Source organism: Colletotrichum higginsianum, chromosome 3, assembly GCF_001672515.1.
Source record: "Colletotrichum higginsianum IMI 349063 chromosome 3, whole genome shotgun sequence".
NCBI lineage: Eukaryota > Fungi > Ascomycota > Sordariomycetes > Glomerellales > Glomerellaceae > Colletotrichum > Colletotrichum higginsianum.
Window position 1 is genome coordinate 1,927,346 of NC_030956.1, and position 21,170 is coordinate 1,948,515.

The following is a 21,170-nucleotide window of genomic DNA, read 5'->3' on the forward strand; positions in this document are numbered from 1 at the left end:
GGGGGTGGTTTTTCCGGGCGGCAGCGGTCTGGAAAGGCAGAATTCGCCCAGGGCGGCCCGTTCGCTTCAGGCTGTAGCTTGACTGCGCGTTCCGGGGGGTAGCTCGACCGACCTTGGAGGTTGAAGGCTGACGAACGACTGACACCCATTTATCGACGAACGTGCATCACCAGAACCTTCACTTGCCTCCAACAACGAACCAAAAAACTATCAACAGCTGCCAACATGTGAGATACGAGCATTCCCGTTCAGCGTTCCTTTAAGAAGCAGCAAGCTAATACATAGTGCGCCCCGGCAGGGAGGTACTACTGGGTATCACGGGCAAGGACTTTACCATCATCGCAGCTTCCAAAGCTGCCATGCGTGGCGCGACGGTTCTCAAGGCTGCCGACGACAAGACGAGAGCTCTCAACAAGCAAACACTGATTGCATACTCGGGCGAGTCGGGCGATACTGGTCAGTAAATGTCATGACGCTCCTACCCCGCTGGAGGTTCACCCCTCCGCGGGTCTTTCGCAATGCGGGAAGGTATGCTAACATGGGCCGACCCTCTCCAGTCCAATTCGCCGACTACATCCAAGCAAACTCCCAGCTCTACTCCATGCGCAATGAGACGGACCTCTCCCCATCTGGTCTCGCCAACTTCGTCCGCGGCGAACTCGCCTCCAGCCTGCGGTCGCGGAAGCCGTACAACGTCAACCTGCTCCTCGGCGGCGTCGACCCCATCACACAGAAGCCCGCGCTGTACTGGCTGGACTACCTCGCATCGCTGGCGCCCTTGCCATACGCCGCTCACGGCTACGCACAGTACGTTGAAGCCGCCCTCCGTCTGCCAAGCTTCTACGACTCCCTGGGAGATGGTGAAAGTGGCGAGTCTGGCTAACACGTTGAATCCAGATACTACTGCTTGTCGATCCTCGATAAACATCACCACCCCGACATCACGCTCGGCCAGGGCATCAAGATCCTCAACTTGTGTACGGACGAGCTGAAGAGACGGTTACCGATTGACTTCAAGGGCATGACCGTCAAGGCTGTGACCAAGGACGGTATCGTGGACATAGAGTTCGACGATGACAAGGTGGTGAAGGCCGCTTGAGGTGATGGTTTGTGGGATACGATGACAGAGGGGAGGGAGGATGACCCTTTTGCCGATGGGTGTGAGGGTGAGGAACCCGCCTTGCCAGCAAAATGTATTACTAGACCGGGCTGGTAAATGAATGATACAGGCATCAGTTCTATCACGACAAACCCTTATTGATTCCAAGTCAATATCCTGCGTGGATGTTGGACCCATTGTGTAGAAAGACACAAGCCGACATGGCTGAGGGGAGCCTGGACGGGTCAGTCCGAGAGGACCCAGTCTGTGTAAGGAAAGAGAAGGCCGCATTGTTTGAACTTGCCGGCAGTTATTCATGCCTTTCGTTTCCGGCGGACACAAGGCTGTGCCGGGCTCGGGTCTGACCGTGCTTGGGAACGGTGTGGTGATCCCTATGTCAGTCTATCGTACGGGTGGTTGCCAGTTGGGCAATGTTGCAACTGAGTCGGGTACCGAGTGCATTACCACTGCTGGAGGCTGGAGCAAGTATTGAGGTCACAGGTCGGCTGCAGGGATGCCGCAGGTTATGAAACGGGTACCAGGTCACCGGCCCAGTTGAAGGAATTCTTTTTTTACCTTTACTCGGAACGTTCTAATTGTTCGTTGCTCTTCCTTACTACAGAAACTACTCCCCGTCCCATCTCACGAGCGTTTGGAAGAAGGGTTGGGAAAGAGGATGGAAAGGCGGCGGATGGGGGTTCCAGACCACTCGCAGGTGAGGTACCTGGGTATATACTTCGTCTAAAAGTATGCGTCGGGAATGGCGTTTGACTCGCGCAATGGTGTGCTTTCCCTTGTGAGATTCATAGCTGACTAGTCTCTACGAATTTCATCTTTATCCTTTGCCGATGGTGGTTCGGCGGCTCCGATGCACCAGACAACCAAAGTTTTTGTGGAATTGTCTCGTACCCGGCCCGCGCCCTGGAGGTGCAACATTGTGACATGGCCGTCAAATTCTGGCCTGTGTTGCGCAAGGGTTCTTGCTGCTCTTGGGCGGTGATTTATGGGTCCACACGACTCCCTTACCCCCACGAAATGACGTTGGCTGCTTTTACAGGCAGACGACCATGATTACAGTTGATTGAAGGCGAGCAACTGCTTGGGCTTGTCTTGCATGCAGATGACGGTATCCGTCTGGCGGTTGTTCAGAGGTCGAAGTCGTAAAAGCAGTGGAAGAGTGTCATGGGGCATTGGCAATGGAGGGAATAACAGAGAGGATCGGAGTGAGTGCCTGCCGTTCGGCTCGTTCAGTTGACTGTGTGTTTGGTTTCAACTCAACCACGGTTCTCACTACTCATTAACCTAGTTAATTGGGACCTAAACAAAACTTGGCGCCCTTCTTGGGGTATCGCGTGAATGGCGCTGACTTCGGGCGACAACAAATGCGAGCAGGCAGATATTCATTGTGACGGAAGGAAATCGCCTCAACTTTCATAGGAATTCGATGCCGCTTTTTTTTTTTTTGGGGGGGGGGGGGATGTGCCTGTGTCTATTGGCGTTTCGAAGTCAGAGTCATCCCACAACGAGGCTCAGCTGGTCAACTTGCAACCCGATGTCATATGATTTATCGCCACTTGGCCACTTGCCTCCATCTTCTTGACCGCGTTGCGGGGCACCCTGTAACCCCGAACTGCATTGTTTCCCTTCCCGTCGGCGCTAGTTTGTTTGTGCCCTGCCACCAGAGTTCTACTACCTCCGATACCCATCCAGCCCAGCCATGTGGAACATCTGGGCGCCAGCCTTCTACAGATATTGCATCGCTCCCAATTGCACAATCTCGAGTGACCATGGGGTCGTCAAAATTGACCCCTTCCACTTGTAGCGTTGTACTGTTGCATTTGGGACTGTCACCAAATGATTTGCGTGGGAGTGCATGCTTAGACGAATAAAAAAGACGTAACACCTCGATAGGCAACAGTCCAGGGTCTCGTTCATGCGCGGCCCGTAGCGACATCGACTTGTGACGTTTGTTCACCTCAGGGTAAGGCACTCGGATTGTTACGTGTAGGCAGGTAGATATGTACCCAGGTGTGGCAGGTGCTAGAGCAGGTACGTACCGCGTTTTTCTCCTACCTCCTTCTCCCAATCAGACACTTGGCATAGTAGTGTTTTTCTGGCCATCCCTCCAATTCAGTCCAGAGAGACGGAACTATTGTATCTTGTTAAGATAGAAAGAAGGACAGGAGAGAGTATACTTTGGCATCGCAAGACAAAACAAAAGAAGAAGAAAAAACTTGGTTGGTTGTTGGTTGGAAAGATGGGCTAGCGTGGGCTGTCACCTCACATGTCATCATCATCATCCTCTGTCTGTTCACCCTGTAAAATCCGAGCACATGCTACGCTCGCTCCAGGGTGGCCAATCCGGTGTCTTGCTTATCCACCCCTTGGCGGGCTGTAGCGGCTGTAGCGGCTGAGGCAGCCTGGAGCCTGCCTGTCTGAGGACTGCACCGAGCGGCGTCGGGTGTCCCTACTGGGCCCAGTGCGTTGCCAGTCCCGTCGAGGCAGGGGCAAGCCCGCCGTCAATTCACCTCACTGCGCATAAGTGGGTGGGAGGAAAGCGCAAAAGGCAACAAGGGAAGCGAGGGGGGAGGGCGCCCCCCAAATTTTCTTGGAGGGCAGGTGCGGTCCAGTGGTACAGTATTACTGCCAGTATCAGCAAACAGCGCCAGTGCCAACGGGGATGGCAGGGGTGTCTGGCCTTTTCTGGTGGATTCCGACACAATCTCAAACCAATTTTTTTTTCCCTCCCCTACTTCCTTGCCGCCTCCGATCTTCAAAATCCCTTTTCCCACCCACACCTCCCCTCTCCCACAAAACTCTTCCCACCTCGCAAAAAAAAAGGGATTCCTATTCCTTCATCCCCCATCCCCCTCTCACCGACTCATCACTTTTCATCACTTGTTCTCTTGTCTTTCCTTTGAAGCATCTTGGGAAATACAAGGCTCTGAACTAATCGTCGTGCGTCTTCAGAAGATTGCACCTTGCCTAATAGACGATCCCTCGAGAGACGAATTTTTGGAAGTCGCCCCGACTTTCGGTTTTCATTTCTCTTTTCCCATCCTTCGGCTTGCTTGTTTTTATTCCCCCCTACAAAAACAAACGCGGACCGGCTTCCTTTACCTTCAACCTACTCTCTCCGCTGTTCTTCAGTCATTTCGAGGGTAACCCAATATCCGACGTTCGATCCAAGATACCCTTTTGTCGAAAAACGAAACAACCAAACCTCGTCGACCCGGTCAACTCATCATCATGGCTGATCAGCTCAACATGTCTGGCCTGAACATCCAGGACCAGCAGAACCAACCCCGCTCCTACATTCCTCCCCACATGCGTAAGATGAATGGTGGTCCCCCTCCTCCGGCTCCGGCGGCGGCGGCGGCAATGAACGGCGGCGGTGGTATCAACAACAGCGCCTGGGCTGGGTCAGTCTTACCCCTTCGATATGGAACACCTTCCCTATCTACTCCTCCAACCTTGATGAGGGAACGACAACAGCTAACCGACCTGAGCAGTAGAGGCCAACAGAATTTCGATGCCCGCGCGCCCGCCGGTGGTGACTGGCCTGCCATGGGCGGCCCCGGAGGTCCTGGAGGTCCTCCCGGCCCCCCCCCTGCCCAGCAGCAGTCCTTCGCTCCTCGTGGTGGCCGTGGTGGCTGGCAAGAGGGCGGCGGTCGCGGCGGATACAGCGGCGGCGGCTACGGCGGCCACGCTGGTGGTGGAGGTGGACAGCAGGCCCGTGGTTCTGGCGATGGCCAGTGGCGCGACGGCAAGCACATTCCCGGCCCTGCCAACCCCCGCGTGGAGCGCGAGCTCTTCGGTACTGGCGTGGACGACTCGTCCAAGCAGCAGACCGGTATCAACTTCGAGAAGTACGACGACATTCCTGTTGAAGCTTCTGGACACGACGTCCCTGAGCCGGTCCTCACCTTCTCCAACCCCCCTCTCGATAACCATCTTATCGGCAACATCGAGATGGCTCGCTACAAGGTCCCTACCCCCGTCCAGAAGTACTCGATTCCCATCGTCATGGGCGGTCGCGATCTCATGGCTTGTGCCCAGACTGGTTCCGGAAAGACTGGTGGTTTCCTCTTCCCCATTCTCTCCCAGGCCTTCATCAACGGTCCTTCTACCGTTCCGCCCAACGCCGCCGGCGGTTTTGGCCGTCAGCGCAAGGCTTACCCCACTTCGCTGATTCTGGCTCCTACCCGTGAGCTGGTTTCCCAGATCTACGAGGAGTCCCGCAAGTTTGCGTACCGCTCCTGGGTTCGCCCTTGCGTCGTCTACGGTGGTGCCGACATCGGTTCCCAGCTCCGTCAGATCGAGCGCGGCTGCGACTTGCTCGTTGCTACCCCTGGACGTCTTGTCGACCTCATAGAGCGCGGTCGTATCTCCCTCCAGAACATCAAGTACCTTGTGCTCGACGAGGCTGACCGCATGCTTGACATGGGTTTCGAGCCCCAGATCCGCCGCATTGTCGAGGGCGAGGATATGCCCAACGTCCAGAACCGCCAGACCCTCATGTTCTCCGCCACATTCCCCCGCGACATTCAGATGCTCGCTCGCGACTTCCTGAAGGACTACATTTTCCTGTCTGTCGGTCGTGTTGGTTCCACCTCCGAGAACATCACCCAGAAGGTCGAGTACGTTGAAGACGTCGACAAGCGCTCTGTCCTTTTGGACATTCTCCACACCCACGGTGCTGGTCTCACTCTCATTTTCGTCGAGACCAAGCGCATGGCCGACTCTCTGTCCGATTTCCTTATCAACCAGAACTTCCCCGCCACCTCGATTCACGGTGATCGCACTCAGCGCGAGCGTGAGCGTGCCCTGGAGTTCTTCCGCAACGGTCGTTGCCCCATTTTGGTTGCTACCGCTGTTGCCGCCCGTGGTCTCGATATTCCCAACGTTACCCATGTTGTCAACTACGACCTGCCCACCGACATTGACGACTACGTCCACCGTATCGGTCGTACTGGTCGTGCCGGAAACACTGGCCACTCCACTGCTTTCTTCAACCGTGGCAACCGTGGTGTCGTTCGCGAACTTCTTGACCTCCTTAAGGAGGCTAACCAGGAGGTTCCCAGCTTCCTCGAGACCATTGCCCGTGAGTCCTCCTTCGGCGGTGGCCGTGGCGGTCGTCCTCGTGGCGGTGGCCGTGGACAGGGCGCCAACCGTGACTTCCGCAAGTTTGGCGGCGGTGGCGGTGGTGGCGGCTTCGGAGGTGCCCCTGGCGGTGGCTTCAGCGGAGGTGGCGGTGCCGGCGGTGGCTATAGCGCTGGCGGCGGCGGTGGTGGTTTCGGTGGCCCCCCCCCTGCTGCCGGTGGCTTCGGCGGCGGCGCTGGCGGTTATGGTGGTGGTGGTGGTGGCTACGGCGGCGGTAGCTACGGTAACCCCGGTGGCGGAAACTCGTCCTGGTGGTAAACGTCTTCCTACCAAGACATCTGGCGACTGCGACACAATACGGGGTCTCGCAACGTTTCGCCATGCAGCTTCTCCGACAAGTTGCGAATTTCCAATCTCATTTTTTCTTTTAGTTTGCGCGCATGGGTCGACATGGTACGCATTCATCGTCACGCTTTTTTCTGCATTTCGACTTTTTCGACACGGCGACATGATCCCGAGAGCCGACGGTCGTGCCTCTCAGTTCTCAACGAGAAGCATCATCAGGTGTTCGGACAGGCATCGGCATCGATAGAGAGCATTTCTTTGATTTTGCTGGACCGAAACTCCATGATACCCTTAGACTGACATTGGGAAAAGCTTTGAGAATCGGCAGAGCTGCATGACAACACACATGCGGTGTGCTGCAGCGTGGCCGGATCTACGGATACACGAAACGGATCCTGGATCTGCCTACGCATTACGAAGATCATGTTCTGCTTTTCTTCCAGCGTTTCCCGAAGGGCATATTCGACGCTTTTCGATGATAGAAGGGTCATGCATCTCGCCGTGCATACAATAGACAAAAGTGGATTTCTCGGTCGTCTGGTCATCATCGACGCTGCAGGTCTGCCCCGGGGCAAACAGGGCAGGGCAGCGATACTGAAGACAAGGCGACAGCGTAGGCTGGACTGGTAATGGAAGGTTCGGATGGACGGTCGACAGGACGGTTAATCACGAGACGTTTTGAGAGCGGGAACCAGAGGCCCTCCCAGACACTGAGATGGGATTCAACAGGGAGGGGTTACAAAAGTTCTTGCTCTTGATCGGTAATGGCCACACATGGACGTGGTCTTCAGCTCCTGCAATAAAAAGGAATTGCGGGGGGCTGGAGGCATCAGAGACTTCGGTCTTGGGTTCGGGGCGAGGCGGCCGTGCAAAGGTCATCCCCTGATAGACAGCCAGTCTGGACTGAGAAGTCCCAAATAAAAACAGATTCTGATATGAATGAAAGATATCGTGGATGACACTTGGGTGATGCGACGTGGTGTCATAACGTTGTGCTGTTGGTTGAGACTGCGAGATACGACTAGGTGTTCCACACATGAGTTCAGAAAGAAGTGCACCAGATCTCCCGAGAGCCCTTGACCATCGGCTAACAATATGCTATATCCACTATCATTACTGCTATACATCGCCGTACCTAGCTAGGATGTGGGCGACACGAGGAAGGCAGACAGAACCTGGGCAAAATGAAATGCAGTCAACACACAAGGTTGGTTGCCACTTTCTCAATCACCGCACTCTCGACACCCTTATATTCTACACTCAGGGTAGACAAAGGGACAAAGTGCAGCAATCTCTGGAGCGGGACCCAGGAAGGAGGGGACTGGAACTGGAGAAGCCAGGTTGTCTCCCCAGAGTCCTTACGTAAGACAAGGCAAGGGAAGCGGCGCAGGTAACGGAGGAAGGGTGGGTGCTAGGCCACCTAGCTAGGCGCGAGCCGTGAACACTGAATGTCAGTGCCCGGGAACCTCGACTGGTGGTGGCTGCTGTGATAATTCGAAAAGTGAAAATCATCGCTTGGTGATGCACTAGAGACTTTTCTGTCTCTCGCCCGAATTGTGACATTAAACCAAAAAAATAGTTGGCAAGGCCCCCATCCCAGACTTTGTGGACGGCAGATTCACTATCAGTGGTTGGTGTCAGCCTGACGCGGTCCTTCCCCCCAAATCGTGAGCCGCGCTCCGTGCCTCGCTTTCTGAGAGTTGGTAGTGGAATCCGAACATCAGCAGCTGGTCTGGGCGGTCGGAAAAGTCCAACCCAACACAGCACGTCACACCAAACTTCGATCCATCATCCACACTTTCTTCAATTCACTCGATCCGCGCCCCAATTTCCTCCCAACACCAACCTCATTTATCCCTTAATTCGAAGATCACCTCCCAGCTCCATAATCGCGAGATTCACGCCTTTTTCCGCATTCGTATGACGAGCTAGTCCACTGTGGACCAATGATCGCAAACTATCCGAATCTGCTCTGAATCATTGACGCCTGCCAATTGACCAACATCACGCATTCCTGCAATGTCGCCGGATTCTCCCAGTTCCCCTGCGGGCAACGCCGTGTCGGACGCAGAGGCGCCTACTTCCCCAGTGCGCGGTGACGAGGGCAAATCCTTCCTCTCCCAAGCCATGACCGAAGACGACGATACACGGATGATGGATGGCACGCCCGAGCCGACCGAGAAGACATCGGGTCGCGGGAAGGGGAAGAATGCGGCAAAGGAGTCGTCCAGTAACATCACCGGCAAGATTCGGCATCTGAAGAAGGAAGATGGCGAGCCACTCTGGCGCAAGGACATTCAATACGACTTCCTCAAGGCTATCTTCGATGACGAAACAGCCGTCTTCACGAACTCTTACGAGCCCGAGAGACCTCGCCAGAACTTTGCCGATCTCTACATTGACACCATGTCGCGAAGCAGCAAGACGAGCAAGGTCCTTCGCGACAAGTTGCTAAGCGATCGCAGTGCAGCAAAGGGCATGGCCATGGTCTGCCTGCTCGTCAACATTGGCAGAATGAATACAACGCTCAACTGTAGGTCGATGTCCGATGTAAGTCCATCAATTATCGGCCGCTAACAGGCCTGCAGTCTTCCCCGAGATGCGAGCCCAATTGCGAACATACCACGCCATCCCCTCCCTACAGGCACACCAAGATGCGCATGCCTACAAACAGCTCCAGGACGCTCCAAGATTAAAATCTATCCTCAAGGGTGGTGCTGAGGACCGCGAAGAGCCTGGCAGCCTGAACAAAATCAAAGCCCGCGATGTCCCCCGAACGAACCCCGTCAACCTGCTCTTCGTCATCTGCCAATCAGCCGCTAAGATTGCTGAGTTGCACTTTCCTCCGGGACGAGAGTTCCACGACTTGGTCATGAAGACCAACTACACCAGCATATCCCGCGCTAAGGCGTTCCTCTGGATCATGTGGTTCTACCTCGAATCCGACTTCACGGAAGAGGGCTGCGACGAAAACCCATTTGGACCCGGTGTCGACTACGGTGTCGATGTTGCTAACCAAGGCGTTCCCGAACTCATAGAGATGACAACAGAGGACGAGGCGGCAGAAAATGTCGATACGGAGGTGGAGATCAAATTCGGCGAGGAGAAGCAGAAGATGCGCGCCAAGATTCTAGAGGCAGACCAGGCGTACCTTGCCGACAACCAAACAAAACGAGGCTCGAGAACATCGCGTGTGATGGCTGAGGATGGGCCGGCCATCCTACCTCGCATTCGCCCTTCGAAGCACGAGTCTGATATGGATAGCGTCCGGTCGACACCGCCACCCAAGGCATTGGCACGAGGCCTTGGGGGCTCGGTTCGACGTGGCGGGGCACCGCTCAAGTATCAGATTTTCGAGGCATCTTCCCCAGCAGGCCCTGCTCATGGCTCCGCGGAGGGCATCGTTGCTCGAAAACCTCGCCCCCCCACGGCACACCAAATCGCGGTGGAGAGGAACAGAAACCAACGGGTCGAGTACATTCTGGATCGTGGTTACCGGAAGGAGCTTCACAAGGCGAAGAAAAAGCGGCAGCAAGGAAGCACTCTCTATCGGGCATTCATGCGTATTAAGCAAATTGATAATCCGTTCGAGGACAGCGACCCAGAGGATGACCCCCGTCAGCAGCTGTCGAACAACGACGGGAACTCTGGACCCTTCCGACAGAAAGGTCTCGGGGGTATCGCGCCCCTGGCTTCGGAGAACGACGATTTCGGTGAAGAGGCGAACGCCTACACCGCAGCCTTGAGACGCACATCACGACGGCTAAAAAGATGGGGTGCTCATGAAGGCCCTCCTCTTGGAGTCATTCCTCCCAGGAAGAGGAAGAAGGCTAACGGCGAGACGAACGGCAACGACGAAGCGGGCGACATGACAATGGACCTTGACACCCTGAGAGCCTCGGAGGCGAGGGATGGATCACAGGCTCGGGCGAACGGCGATGTCAACGGTGACGAGACCCTCGGCGACATCACGATGGGAGATATCACCATGGACGACGGCGACGATGCTGACAAGACAGCTGCCGCCGACGATGACGAAGAGTTGGACGAGATGGATAGGTCTCTGTTGGGCCTTGCCGCCGAGGACTCTGCCTCTGAGGACGAGTGAAAGTTATATGGCGCTTCTCCTCGTCTTTTCCGTTTCTCTCTAAACGATTTGATTGAATCTCCCCGACGGAAATGAACACGCCGGGAACACGCTCGCCGTCTTTCTCATGGCGGTGTCTGCATTATGCATTGCTGATGGATGGCATGCGAAGCCATTCCTCGTCCAAGTTTTTCTTTCCTTGAGTCTTTCTTATTCCTGTCCTTTTCTTTTCCTAGAATTGTGGGCGTCCGGGTTGTATACTAGCAGCACGAACAAAACTACACCAGAATTTGGCGCGAAGGGTTCATAAATGGGAAGGAGGACGGTGTAGACATCCAAGACGCTTGGGAGAGGAAAGGGTTTCTATAGGAAGAAGCGTATTGAGGGTTTTGCCGTTTTTGTAGGAACTTTTTTTCTTCTTCTCTTTTTCTCTGCTAGTGATTCTCTGCCCGTTGTGGTGACATCTTTCATGTGACGAGAACTCCATCAGCATTCGTATACTTCGTGCTGTTGCTTTGGAGCGCGTGAGGTGTTGGATCGTATGCCTTTGTCGAGGAGAGGGGGGTGATGATGATGTCCTGCCCCAGCGAGCCGTGGTTCGCTTGGTGCGCTGAAGTTCCGGGAGAAGGAACGCGAAGCCGGTCCCGGGACTGATTGGTAAGTATGGTACATGAGTAGTTTTCGGTCGTCTTCCGGCACGCGTACCGGAGAGAGTAGCCGGAGAGTATGCGATGTCGGTGGCTACAAATAAGCATGAGAGACGCCCTAGCATCGGGACTATACTCAACCGTCCGCCTGAGGGGTCATGGGTTCGTATGGTAGAGACTTGCGTAGCGTACGCGCGGTTCGAACGGCGCTGCCTCCCTTGTGTCGACGCTCTCAACATGGTCTTGCTGGATGGGGGCGGGAATAAAGTGATGCGGCGGTGCGAATCGTGGTCTGCCTCATCTGGCCCCGGGGAAGATGGCTTGCTTAGCAGCCCCGAGGTCCCACACATACAGATATACGATGGCGAGGCATATGCTCCCATAGACAGACTCACGGACGGTTTTGTGATTCAACTCCAAAGTCTTGGCCTTTGGCTGCTTCTCGTATTTGGTACGGGGGGTTGGCCGGTTCACTCCAAAGAGTTTGTTTCCCAGTTCAGGCGATGAGCCAATCCAAACGAGACCAGTTTCTGCAACCACATGTGCCCATTTGGAAGCATCCCGAGGGTCATGGTTCGGAATTAGTAAGGGACTCCTATCCTACAATGAACCAACTACCATATCACCAGACAGTGTCCCGTATACCGGCCCGGCGGGGAAAGGTTTGGGCGAAATGTCGACCCGGATCAGGCAGCTTGATACACATTCGTAGCCTCAACTAGCCCCTCTGGTTACGCAGACTTGATCTACTAGGGTACGTTGCCAAAGCGGTCCGTGGCAAGATCGCGCAGGTACAGTATGTGAAAGAACCCATGGGAAAAGAAACATAAAAATATATATAAAGTTATGCCTAACACTGAACACATCGTGAGATTTCTTTAGAAACGCATGATCGTGGAGGCTTCCAAGTCCATGATCATCCTAGTGAACAACCTTGCCTCCAGGTAGCACCACGACCCTGATAGGTACATTGGGGTATATCAATATCTGAAGAGTGGACTTGGTCTACCTGATGTCTTTTCTACGTGGCTCTCGCGTGCCTGATGATGCGCAGGCGATTGCCAGCGCGCATGGTCCAATACAGGATGTTGGTAAGCACCTCGGCCGAGGCTGGCAACAGCAGGATTGAGATGATCGGATTGGGACGAGTCAATGACAGCACTCGACTGCAAGCTCGCCAGTCTCGAGGTTGCGTCCAAGTCAACCAGCCGGTGTCCTCGTGCCATCCTGCGGGTTGTGTGACACAGCCACACTGCAAACGATCTGCATACAACCGTCTATCCCTCCCCTGGTATTGCTTTGTCGGGCTGGGACTTCGGTTCGGGTGGCATGTCGGGGCCGGCTCCGAGGGGGTGGAGCTAGGTATGTCGTTGGCCAGAAGGGGCAACCGGAGGATGCTTGCTTCCCCGTCCGATGTTCTTTTGAAAATGTGTCGACCCTCCTGCGTTTGTACCTCCTTAGAGGAGAGGGGCTTTAACGATCAGGAACCGGAAGTTCCACCCAGGTTTGGCGAAGAGACTTCCGGGTCGACTTCAGTCACATATGATTTACCCAAGTCCACGATCAACGAGCAATCCAGCAGCCCGGAATGGGCCGATTGCGCGTATTCTCGTTTGTAGTGGTTTATCTCTGGGCTTGCCGCCCTGGGGCTTGGTAAATGCTAGGCGTTGTGAGAGGTCGGATAAAGATGGCATGGTCCGTCCTGGGAGCTTAAGTCCTTGCCGACTAAATCCGTCGTTCTCTTCGTACTGTCGGGACCGCTTCGGCCATGGACCGACCGTACAGCAAACTGATTATGTGCCAAGATGACGGGGAGAAATGGGGCGAATGCAAAGTGGTGTGGAGCTCGTTTCTGTTGCTATCTTTTCTTTCTCTTGGGCGGTTTCCAACAAGGACGGCTGGCTCCGCCAGTCGTTGCCAAGAGTAGCTTATTCGCAGGCCGTCTAGAACGTCGGCCCAGGAAGGACCTTGACATTGCTTCTGTCATGTCTCAATGATGTGGGACATAGTCAGAAGAAGCTGGCTTGCACCGGCGGAGTCCTTTTGCAAATTTTGTTTTTTTTCCCACTCCCTTGCCCGTTCCGAGGATTCGTTTTAATGAATCATGGACCCATCCCACCGACTGCAGCGGATGTGCACCAACGATCGTTCCACGGGGGTGGTTGGCTACAGGGATGGGCGCTGGATGCAGGCGGCCGGCGGGCCTCTGCCGACCCCGACGCTGGCATTCCAGGCCAGCTTGGGCCGCTATCAACACCAGGCTTTCTTGAAAGGTTTCGTTTGTACTCTATAATGTCCGGGGGACATCTAACCTCAGTGGGCCTAGCGAACATCGAACAATCCATGAGTTCAGTCGCCTTCGGTGGGAAGAGACAACGACGGAATCATTCTGTTTGTGTGGAACGTGCCATATATTTCCAGGAGTCATCTGCATGTGTTCTTGTTTGCTTACCTGTCTTGAGTCGTGCGTTGTCTGCCCACTCGTCGAAAACCCAGGTTCGGATGGAGCGAAGGCAGGGGGTTCGTCTGATCAAGAGGCGCTGACGTGTAGTGTCTTCGCACAGTGAATTCGACAGCAGCGAGCTCTTTTATCGCAGACTGTTGGGACTAGTTGGATGGTCGTCGAAACATGGGGGAAAGTTTCGAGGCGTGGCTTCAGCTACTTCAGGTGAGTCCATTGCCACTTGCGGATGCCGGGACTGTTAGGACTGGTTGCAACTGGTGCCGGTACCGTAAGTGATGTGTAATACTCCTAGAGTCTTGGACCCAGACTTGGTCGGGGAATGCAACCGTCGTAGTGGGGTGCTTGTTTGGGACGAAGCAGGGGATGCCCGATGTTGCAATCCAGTTGCAAGGCTTTTTTTGCTGGCTAAGCTCAACGCTTGGAAGCGGCCAGAGAGGGAGGGCCTTCTGCCTCTGCTACGAAGCACTACCGCCTACTTAGATACGTCCTACCTACCTAGGTAGGTAGGTATTCGTACCTAGGGACCTTTTGGGCAGGCCATCAAGGCACTATGTAGAGAGAGGACAATGCCTTCGGCTAAAAAGCGGCCGCTTAGAAACCAAAAGTAGGATAGGCGCTTGCAGTCTTACGTCGACCATTGCGCTGGCCGGGCGTGGCACCTTCTTGCCTCGTACTAGTCGTACCGTCATATCCCTGTTTTCTCCCCCATCCCTCGGTATCCATACGTATTATCCCATTTCGGCCTGTGCCATTGCTTTCTTTTCCCCTGTCTCACTTCGCTCTCTTCCCTCTCTCTTTCTCTCTCCTCCTCTCCCACCATGGCCGATGCGGTCTTGTCGTAACTGGAGTGCAGCTCGCTCTTTCGGCCCTTAGCCCTCAAGTTGCAGGGGCCGTCATCCTTAGTTAGTCGTGCGAGGCATTCATACCGCCTAGGTAGTCATAGTCGGCCACAATGGCTCACCCTCCACTGTCTGGTGGGATCTCGTCCGGCGAGTTGGGGCGGCGGCGAATAATCCAATCCCGTCTGCCTGTCTCCATGGACCCAGGCACCCTATCTATCTGCATGTCCATCTGCTGCTGCCGGTCCCATTTCGCCCACATCCATATGTCGGCAATGTTCGTCATTACACGTACTGACTGACACGGTAGCCGACCATATCTCTGACTTTTCTGACATTTCTGCTCCCCTTCATCTTCAACTCTTGGCTCCTCACCTCACTGTTCACATCCACAGGTGTTTCCCTTTTCCTTCCCCTGTATCTTCCCCTGGTCCCCTCGGAAGTCGTCGCCACTTGAGTCGGATGCCCATCAGCCTTGGTAAGCGGTTTTGAGGCCTGCCTTTCTGGTCGCTCCGCGCCTAGCCATTCTTCCCTTCAGTGACGGACTTAAACACACATCCCCGGTCACTCCAAAAAAAAACCCCCCCAAAAAAACCGTAGCGTACCTCGTCTCACCTGCTAGCTATACATATCAGTTCCTCGACGCGCATGCAGCAACAGTGGGCTCGCCTCTTTGTCCCACTCGCTGCCCTCCAGACAAGGCCTTGCTGTCTAGCACGAACGGACCATCAGTCAGATAATAACCATATGAGCCTTCTGCCAGAGAATGGCAGACAAGGGCGAGAAAACCAACATCACGGCATCCGACCCACTGGCCGCTGCGGTTGAACCCATCACACCCAGGGACCCGGAAGACACTACATTTGCCATTGAAATCGACGAGACTGACGGGAACGATGGGGGTTCCGACTCTGACGAGAAGAGGGTTAGACCCGAGTTGAGGTCAACCAAAAGCCATGCCACCGACACCAGCGTCGCCACCACGGCTGCAACCCGTCGACAACCACAGAGCAAGCCATGGTACAAGACACCAAACCCCTTGAAATGGGGCGGCATCCCACCCGTTCCCGAAGAAAGGATTGTATCCCGGGAGCACAGGGCTGGGTTCTTCAGCCTGCTCACCTTTCAATGGATGGCCCCCCTGATGAGTGTAAGTGTGACCACCCGATCCAGTACTTCCCTGGGAGGTCTCGAGCCATGCCAGGCTGAGCCAAGCTTTCAACCCAGCGTACTGACCCGGCAGTTGTAGGCTGGATACAAGCGGCAGCTGGAACCAACTGATATCTGGACGGTCAATCCGGACAGAGCTGCAGATGTCATGACAGATAAATTGAAGGCTGCCTTCAAGAAACGCGTTGACAGAGGAGACAAGTATCCGTTGTTATGGGCGTTACACGAGACTTACCTTTTCGAGTTTTGGCTCGGCGGCATGCTCCAGCTTATGTCTACCGTCTTCCAGGTCATGTCCCCCTTTACCCTGCGATACCTCATTCAGTTCGCAAACGACGCGTGGGATGCCTCTCAGCAGGGCTCGCCGCCTCCCGCCATTGGCAGGGGAATCGGTCTGGTCCTTGGTGTCACCTTCATGCAAATATTCCAGAGTCTGGGTACGAACCATTTCATCTATCGCGGCATGATGATTGGAGGCCAGTCGAGAGCCGTCCTCATCAGTGTCATCTTCGAAAAAGCCATGTCTCTGTCCGGTCGTGCCAAAGCCGGCGGCATCAAGGAGCCGGCCGGCAGTCCACCAGTGGATGAGAAGGGAAAGAAAAAAGACAACAAGGGAAAAGGAAAGAAAGGCGAGGCTACCAAAGGCCCAGGCATCTCGGGCGACGGAACCGGCTGGGGCAACGGTCGCATTGTCAACCTCATGAGCGTCGACACGTATCGCATCGATCAAGCCTCCGCTCTGTTTCATTTGACGTGGACTGCGCCCATATCCTGCATCATCACGCTTGTCGTGTTGGTGATCAACCTGAGCTATAGTGCTCTTGCCGGTTTCGCTCTCTTGGTAGCAGGAATCCCGTTGCTGACGAGGGCCATCAGAAGCTTGTTCAAGCGGAGGAAAGCCATCAACAAGGTTACCGATCAGCGGGTAGGCTTGACCCAGGAGATTTTGCAGTCAGTCCGCTTCGTCAAGTACTTTGGATGGGAGAGCGCGTTTCTTGAACGTCTCAAGGGAATTCGAAGGCGCGAAATCCACGCCATTCAGATCCTGTTGGCGATCCGAAACGCCATCAACGCCGTCAGTTTGTCACTGCCCATTTTCGCATCCATGCTGTCTTTCGTTACGTACGCGAAGACGAATAACGCATTGAACCCCGCCCTGGTATTCTCGTCCCTGGCCTTGTTCAATGGTCTTCGAATCCCACTCAACCTGCTCCCGCTGGTTCTTGGCCAAGTTGTCGATGCCTGGTCGTCTCTCAAGCGTATTCAAGACTTCCTGTTAGCTGAGGAGCAGGAGGAGGATGTGGTTCTCAAGCTCGATGGAGAGAATGCTTTGGAAATGACGAATGCCAGCTTCACCTGGGAGCGGACGACAACACAGGAATCCGAAAAGAGTGCGGCTGGCACCGGCAAGGGTGGCAAGAAGGGCACCACTCAACCTCTGGTGGCATCAAAGCCAGCTACCAAGTCTGAAGAGCCGCTGGCTTCGTCTGGGGACAGCACCGGCGATGGGGCTAGTACGCTGGTTGGGGAGGAGCGAGAACCCTTCAAGCTTCAAGATCTCAACTTTGAGATCAAAAGAGATGAGCTCGTGGCCGTCATTGGCACAGTCGGCAGCGGTAAGACTTCTTTGCTGGCTGCCCTAGCGGGTGACATGAGAAAAACATCAGGCGAAGTTGTACTTGGGGCTTCTCGGGCGTTTTGTCCGCAGTATGCCTGGATTCAGAATGCCACTGTCCGCGACAATATCCTCTTTGGTAAAGACATGGATAAGGCATGGTATCAAGAGGTCATCAATGCGTAAGTAACACACTCGTGTTTGCCACAACAATGATTCGTCTTTGCTGACCTGGAGTAAGCTGTGCCCTTCGACCTGATCTCGCAATGCTACCAAACGGCGACCTGACCGAGATTGGCGAACGTGGCATTACCATCTCTGGTGGTCAAAAGCAGCGCTTGAACATAGCCAGAGCCATCTACTTCGACTCCGATATCGTGCTCATGGATGATCCGCTGAGTGCTGTTGACGCCCACGTCGGACGCCACATTTTCGATAACGCCATCCTCGGCCTGCTGAAAGGCAAATGCCGAATACTTGCAACTCACCAGCTTTGGGTACTCAACCGATGCGACAGAGTCATCTGGATGGAAGGAGGCAAGATCCAAGCTGTCGATACCTTTGACAACCTGATGAGGGACCATCGCGGCTTCCAGCAGCTGTTGGAAACGACTTCACAAGAGGAAGAGAAGGACGAGACCGCCCCGGTCAACCTGACCGAGGCCCCTCAAGGCGACAAGAAGAAGAACAAGAAGGGCGCGGCTCTTATGCAACAGGAGGAGCGCGCCGTTGCAAGCGTTCCCTGGAAGGTGTATGGAGACTACATCCGAGCTTCCGGATCCATGCTCAACGCGCCCTTCTTGATCTTTCTTCTGCTTCTCTCCCAGGGCGCAAACATCATGACCAGTCTCTGGCTTTCGTACTGGACAAGCAGGCGCTATCCGTTGTCTGACGGGCAGTACATTGGTATTTATGCCGGTCTCGGTGCTCTGCAGGCGGTTCTCATGTTCGTCTTCTCGCTGCTGCTGTCCATCCTGGGCACCAAGTCCAGCAAGGTCATGCTTCGGCAGGCGGTAACCAGGGTTCTCCGCGCGCCAATGTCTTTCTTCGACACGACTCCCCTCGGCCGAATCACAAACCGGTTCTCGAGGGACGTCGACGTGATGGATAACAATCTGACAGACGCCATGAGGATGTACTTCTTCACGCTGGCCATGATTCTGTCCGTCTTTGCTCTCATCATCGCATTCTTCCACTACTTCGCCATCGCACTTGGGCCCTTGTTTGTCTTCTTCATCTTGGCGTCTTCCTACTATCGCGCATCGGCGCGCGAGGTCAAGCGTTTCGAGTCGGTTCTCAGATCGACTGTGTTCGCCAAGTTTGGTGAAGGGTTGAGCGGTGTGGCCAGCATCCGAGCGTACGGACTGAAGGCACATTTCATCGGTGATCTGAGGAAAGCCATTGATGAAATGAACGCGGCGTACTACCTCACGTTCTCGAACCAGCGCTGGCTTTCGACTCGCCTCGACCTGATAGGCAACCTTCTGGTCTTCACCGTTGGTATCCTCGTGGTGACGTCGCGATTCAGCGTGCCGCCCAGCATTGGAGGTCTGGTTCTCAGTTACATCCTCGGCATTGTGCAGATGATCCAATTCACCGTGCGTCAGCTTGCCGAGGTCGAGAACGGCATGAACGCTGTCGAGAGAATTCAGTACTACGGCACCCAGCTCGAGGAGGAGGCGCCTCTCCACACCATTGAAGTCCGACCTTCATGGCCGGAAAAAGGCGAGATCGTCTTTGACAACGTTGAGATGCGGTACCGTGCCAACCTGCCGCTCGTCCTTTCTGGTCTTTCGATGCACGTACGAGGCGGTGAACGTATCGGTATCGTTGGGCGGACAGGCGCAGGCAAATCATCCATCATGTCTACCCTCTTCCGCCTCGTCGAGCTGTCCGGAGGTCACATCACCATCGATGGCGTCGACATTTCGACAATCGGCCTGCACGACCTGCGGTCTCGCCTGGCGATTATTCCCCAGGATCCTACGCTCTTCAAGGGCACTGTGCGGTCCAACCTTGACCCTTTCGGCGAGCACACAGACTTAGAGCTGTGGTCTGCCTTGCGTCAGGCTGATCTCGTCCCAGCGGATGCCAACCTGGAAGATCCCAGGTCGAAAGAGTCTTCCGTCATCCACCTTGACTCTATCGTCGAGGAGGACGGTCTCAACTTCTCTCTCGGACAGCGACAGCTCATGGCTCTGGCACGTGCCCTCGTTCGTGGCAGCCGCATCATCGTCTGTGACGAAGCCACGTCTTCCGTCGACATGGAGACAGACGACAAGATCCAGAACACCATCGCCACGAGCTTCAGGGGCAGGACGCTGCTGTGCATCGCCCACCGGCTTCGCACCATCATCGGATACGACCGCATCTGCGTCATGGACGCCGGCCGGATCGCCGAGCTGGATACACCCCTTGCGCTGTGGCAGCAGGAGGGAGGGATCTTCAGGAGCATGTGTGACCGCAGCGGCATCAGGCTCGAGGACGTGCGAATGGCGAGTGAGGGCATGGCGTTGGAGGTTCAAGTAGGCCAATCCAGTCAGGGCGGCTTGTGAGACGATGCAGACATTAAGGGGGGCGCTGAGCGAAGTTGGGAAATCTGACCAACAGAAAGGAAAGAGAGGAGCCGGGGAGGGCAAATATGAGAATGTAACTATCGAACACCGGCGTTTTGGAAACCAGCGTAATCATATCCCCCAGCTCGCAACCTCAAGCATCTAACTCCCAGGTCCTTGGTTAGGGGAGGCATATTAGATCCAGAAAAGAATAAGAAAAGAGAGAGAGAGAGAGAGAGATACGAGGCTTCGCTTAGCTTATGATGAACCACGACGCGAAGTTTTGCCTCACATCGTACGGCCGGCGCCACATTGGGGGCCCCCAAAGGCCCACGATGTCTCGGCTACGGACATGGTGCCGAGGAAGACGTGCAAGACAAGATAAGACAAGACGTTCATCTAGGCGAGAAGAAGCGCAACTCCCAGGTGGTGGTGCTGCCTTGTTGGTCAGTCTACTACGGACCTTAGGAGGGGGCTGCAGTGCAGACCGATAGGAGGTCCCCGACGTACCACGAGATCCGGCGGGTTGCGGTTTGTCGTTGACGGGCGAGAAAGGTGCGACGGCAAGGGGGGATGATGGATGGGACAGGAGGGCGTACGCGATCTGCGGTGTAAAGTGAAGGCCCGTCGGACAAGCGAGGCCGAAAACCCGGGTCTGTGTCCTTAATTTCTTCTTTTTTTCTTCTCGTCGGATCCTTTGGTTACACGGGTGAGACGAGGCATATGTCATATGTCTGTCCGGACGGACAGGCGGAGGGGGAGGAGGAGGAGGAGGAGGGGGGGAAGAACGGGGTTCCGTATCGCCAGATAAGTGAGGCCAGGGCAGGACGTCCGAATAAGGAGCAGGGCCTGGACAAACAAACAAAAAACCCAAAAAAAACAGGAGCTCCTCAGATCCCAGTGATAAGGAAGTGGATGGCCACCTTCCCTCTCGGTCCGCTCGGTCTTTGAGGTTCTAGACTGGTACTGCCACGCTACACCCCAAACTTTAATTGATTGAGGTGGTAACCCAAAAAGTCAGATGGCAGTGAGAATACCGAAACTCTATATGACACTTCTCTCACAGGACGTACATTAGGTTTGGTCGTCTGGAAACATCAGTTGCCGTGACGACACATTCTGGGCCTGCTGGGCCGGAATTGACGGTTCCAGAGAGGACCTGTCGCCCGAGGAACATCTAGGCTCTTGCGGTTTCACATCATGGGAAACGAATGTGGAATTAATCTTGCTCATTGAAGAATATGTA

The 21,170-nt window shown here is 55.0% G+C and overlaps 3 protein-coding genes across 3 annotated transcripts; all 3 read left to right on the forward strand.

Moving 5' to 3' along the window:
* Positions 1–4,348: 4,348 nt before the first annotated feature.
* Positions 4,349–6,520, forward strand: CH63R_04144 (DEAD/DEAH box helicase; the record flags this gene model as incomplete). The annotated part of the gene is made up of 2 exons (XM_018299119.1): positions 4,349–4,521; positions 4,612–6,520. The coding sequence occupies 2 exons, from the start codon at positions 4,349–4,351 to the stop codon at positions 6,518–6,520; spliced, it is 2,082 nt and encodes a 693-aa protein (XP_018160365.1).
* A 2,046-nt stretch (positions 6,521–8,566) lies between these two features.
* Positions 8,567–10,655, forward strand: CH63R_04145 (INO80 chromatin remodeling complex Ies1; the record flags this gene model as incomplete). Its single annotated transcript, XM_018299120.1, has 2 exons — positions 8,567–9,080; positions 9,136–10,655. 2 exons carry the CDS (start codon positions 8,567–8,569, stop codon positions 10,653–10,655), a joined length of 2,034 nt encoding a protein of 677 aa, XP_018160366.1.
* Positions 10,656–15,350: 4,695 nt separating this feature from the next.
* Positions 15,351–19,924, forward strand: CH63R_04146 (ABC transporter; the record flags this gene model as incomplete). Its single annotated transcript, XM_018299121.1, has 3 exons — positions 15,351–15,734; positions 15,834–17,551; positions 17,611–19,924. 3 exons carry the CDS (start codon positions 15,351–15,353, stop codon positions 19,922–19,924), a joined length of 4,416 nt encoding a protein of 1,471 aa, XP_018160367.1.
* Between the last annotated feature and the right edge of the window lie 1,246 nt (positions 19,925–21,170).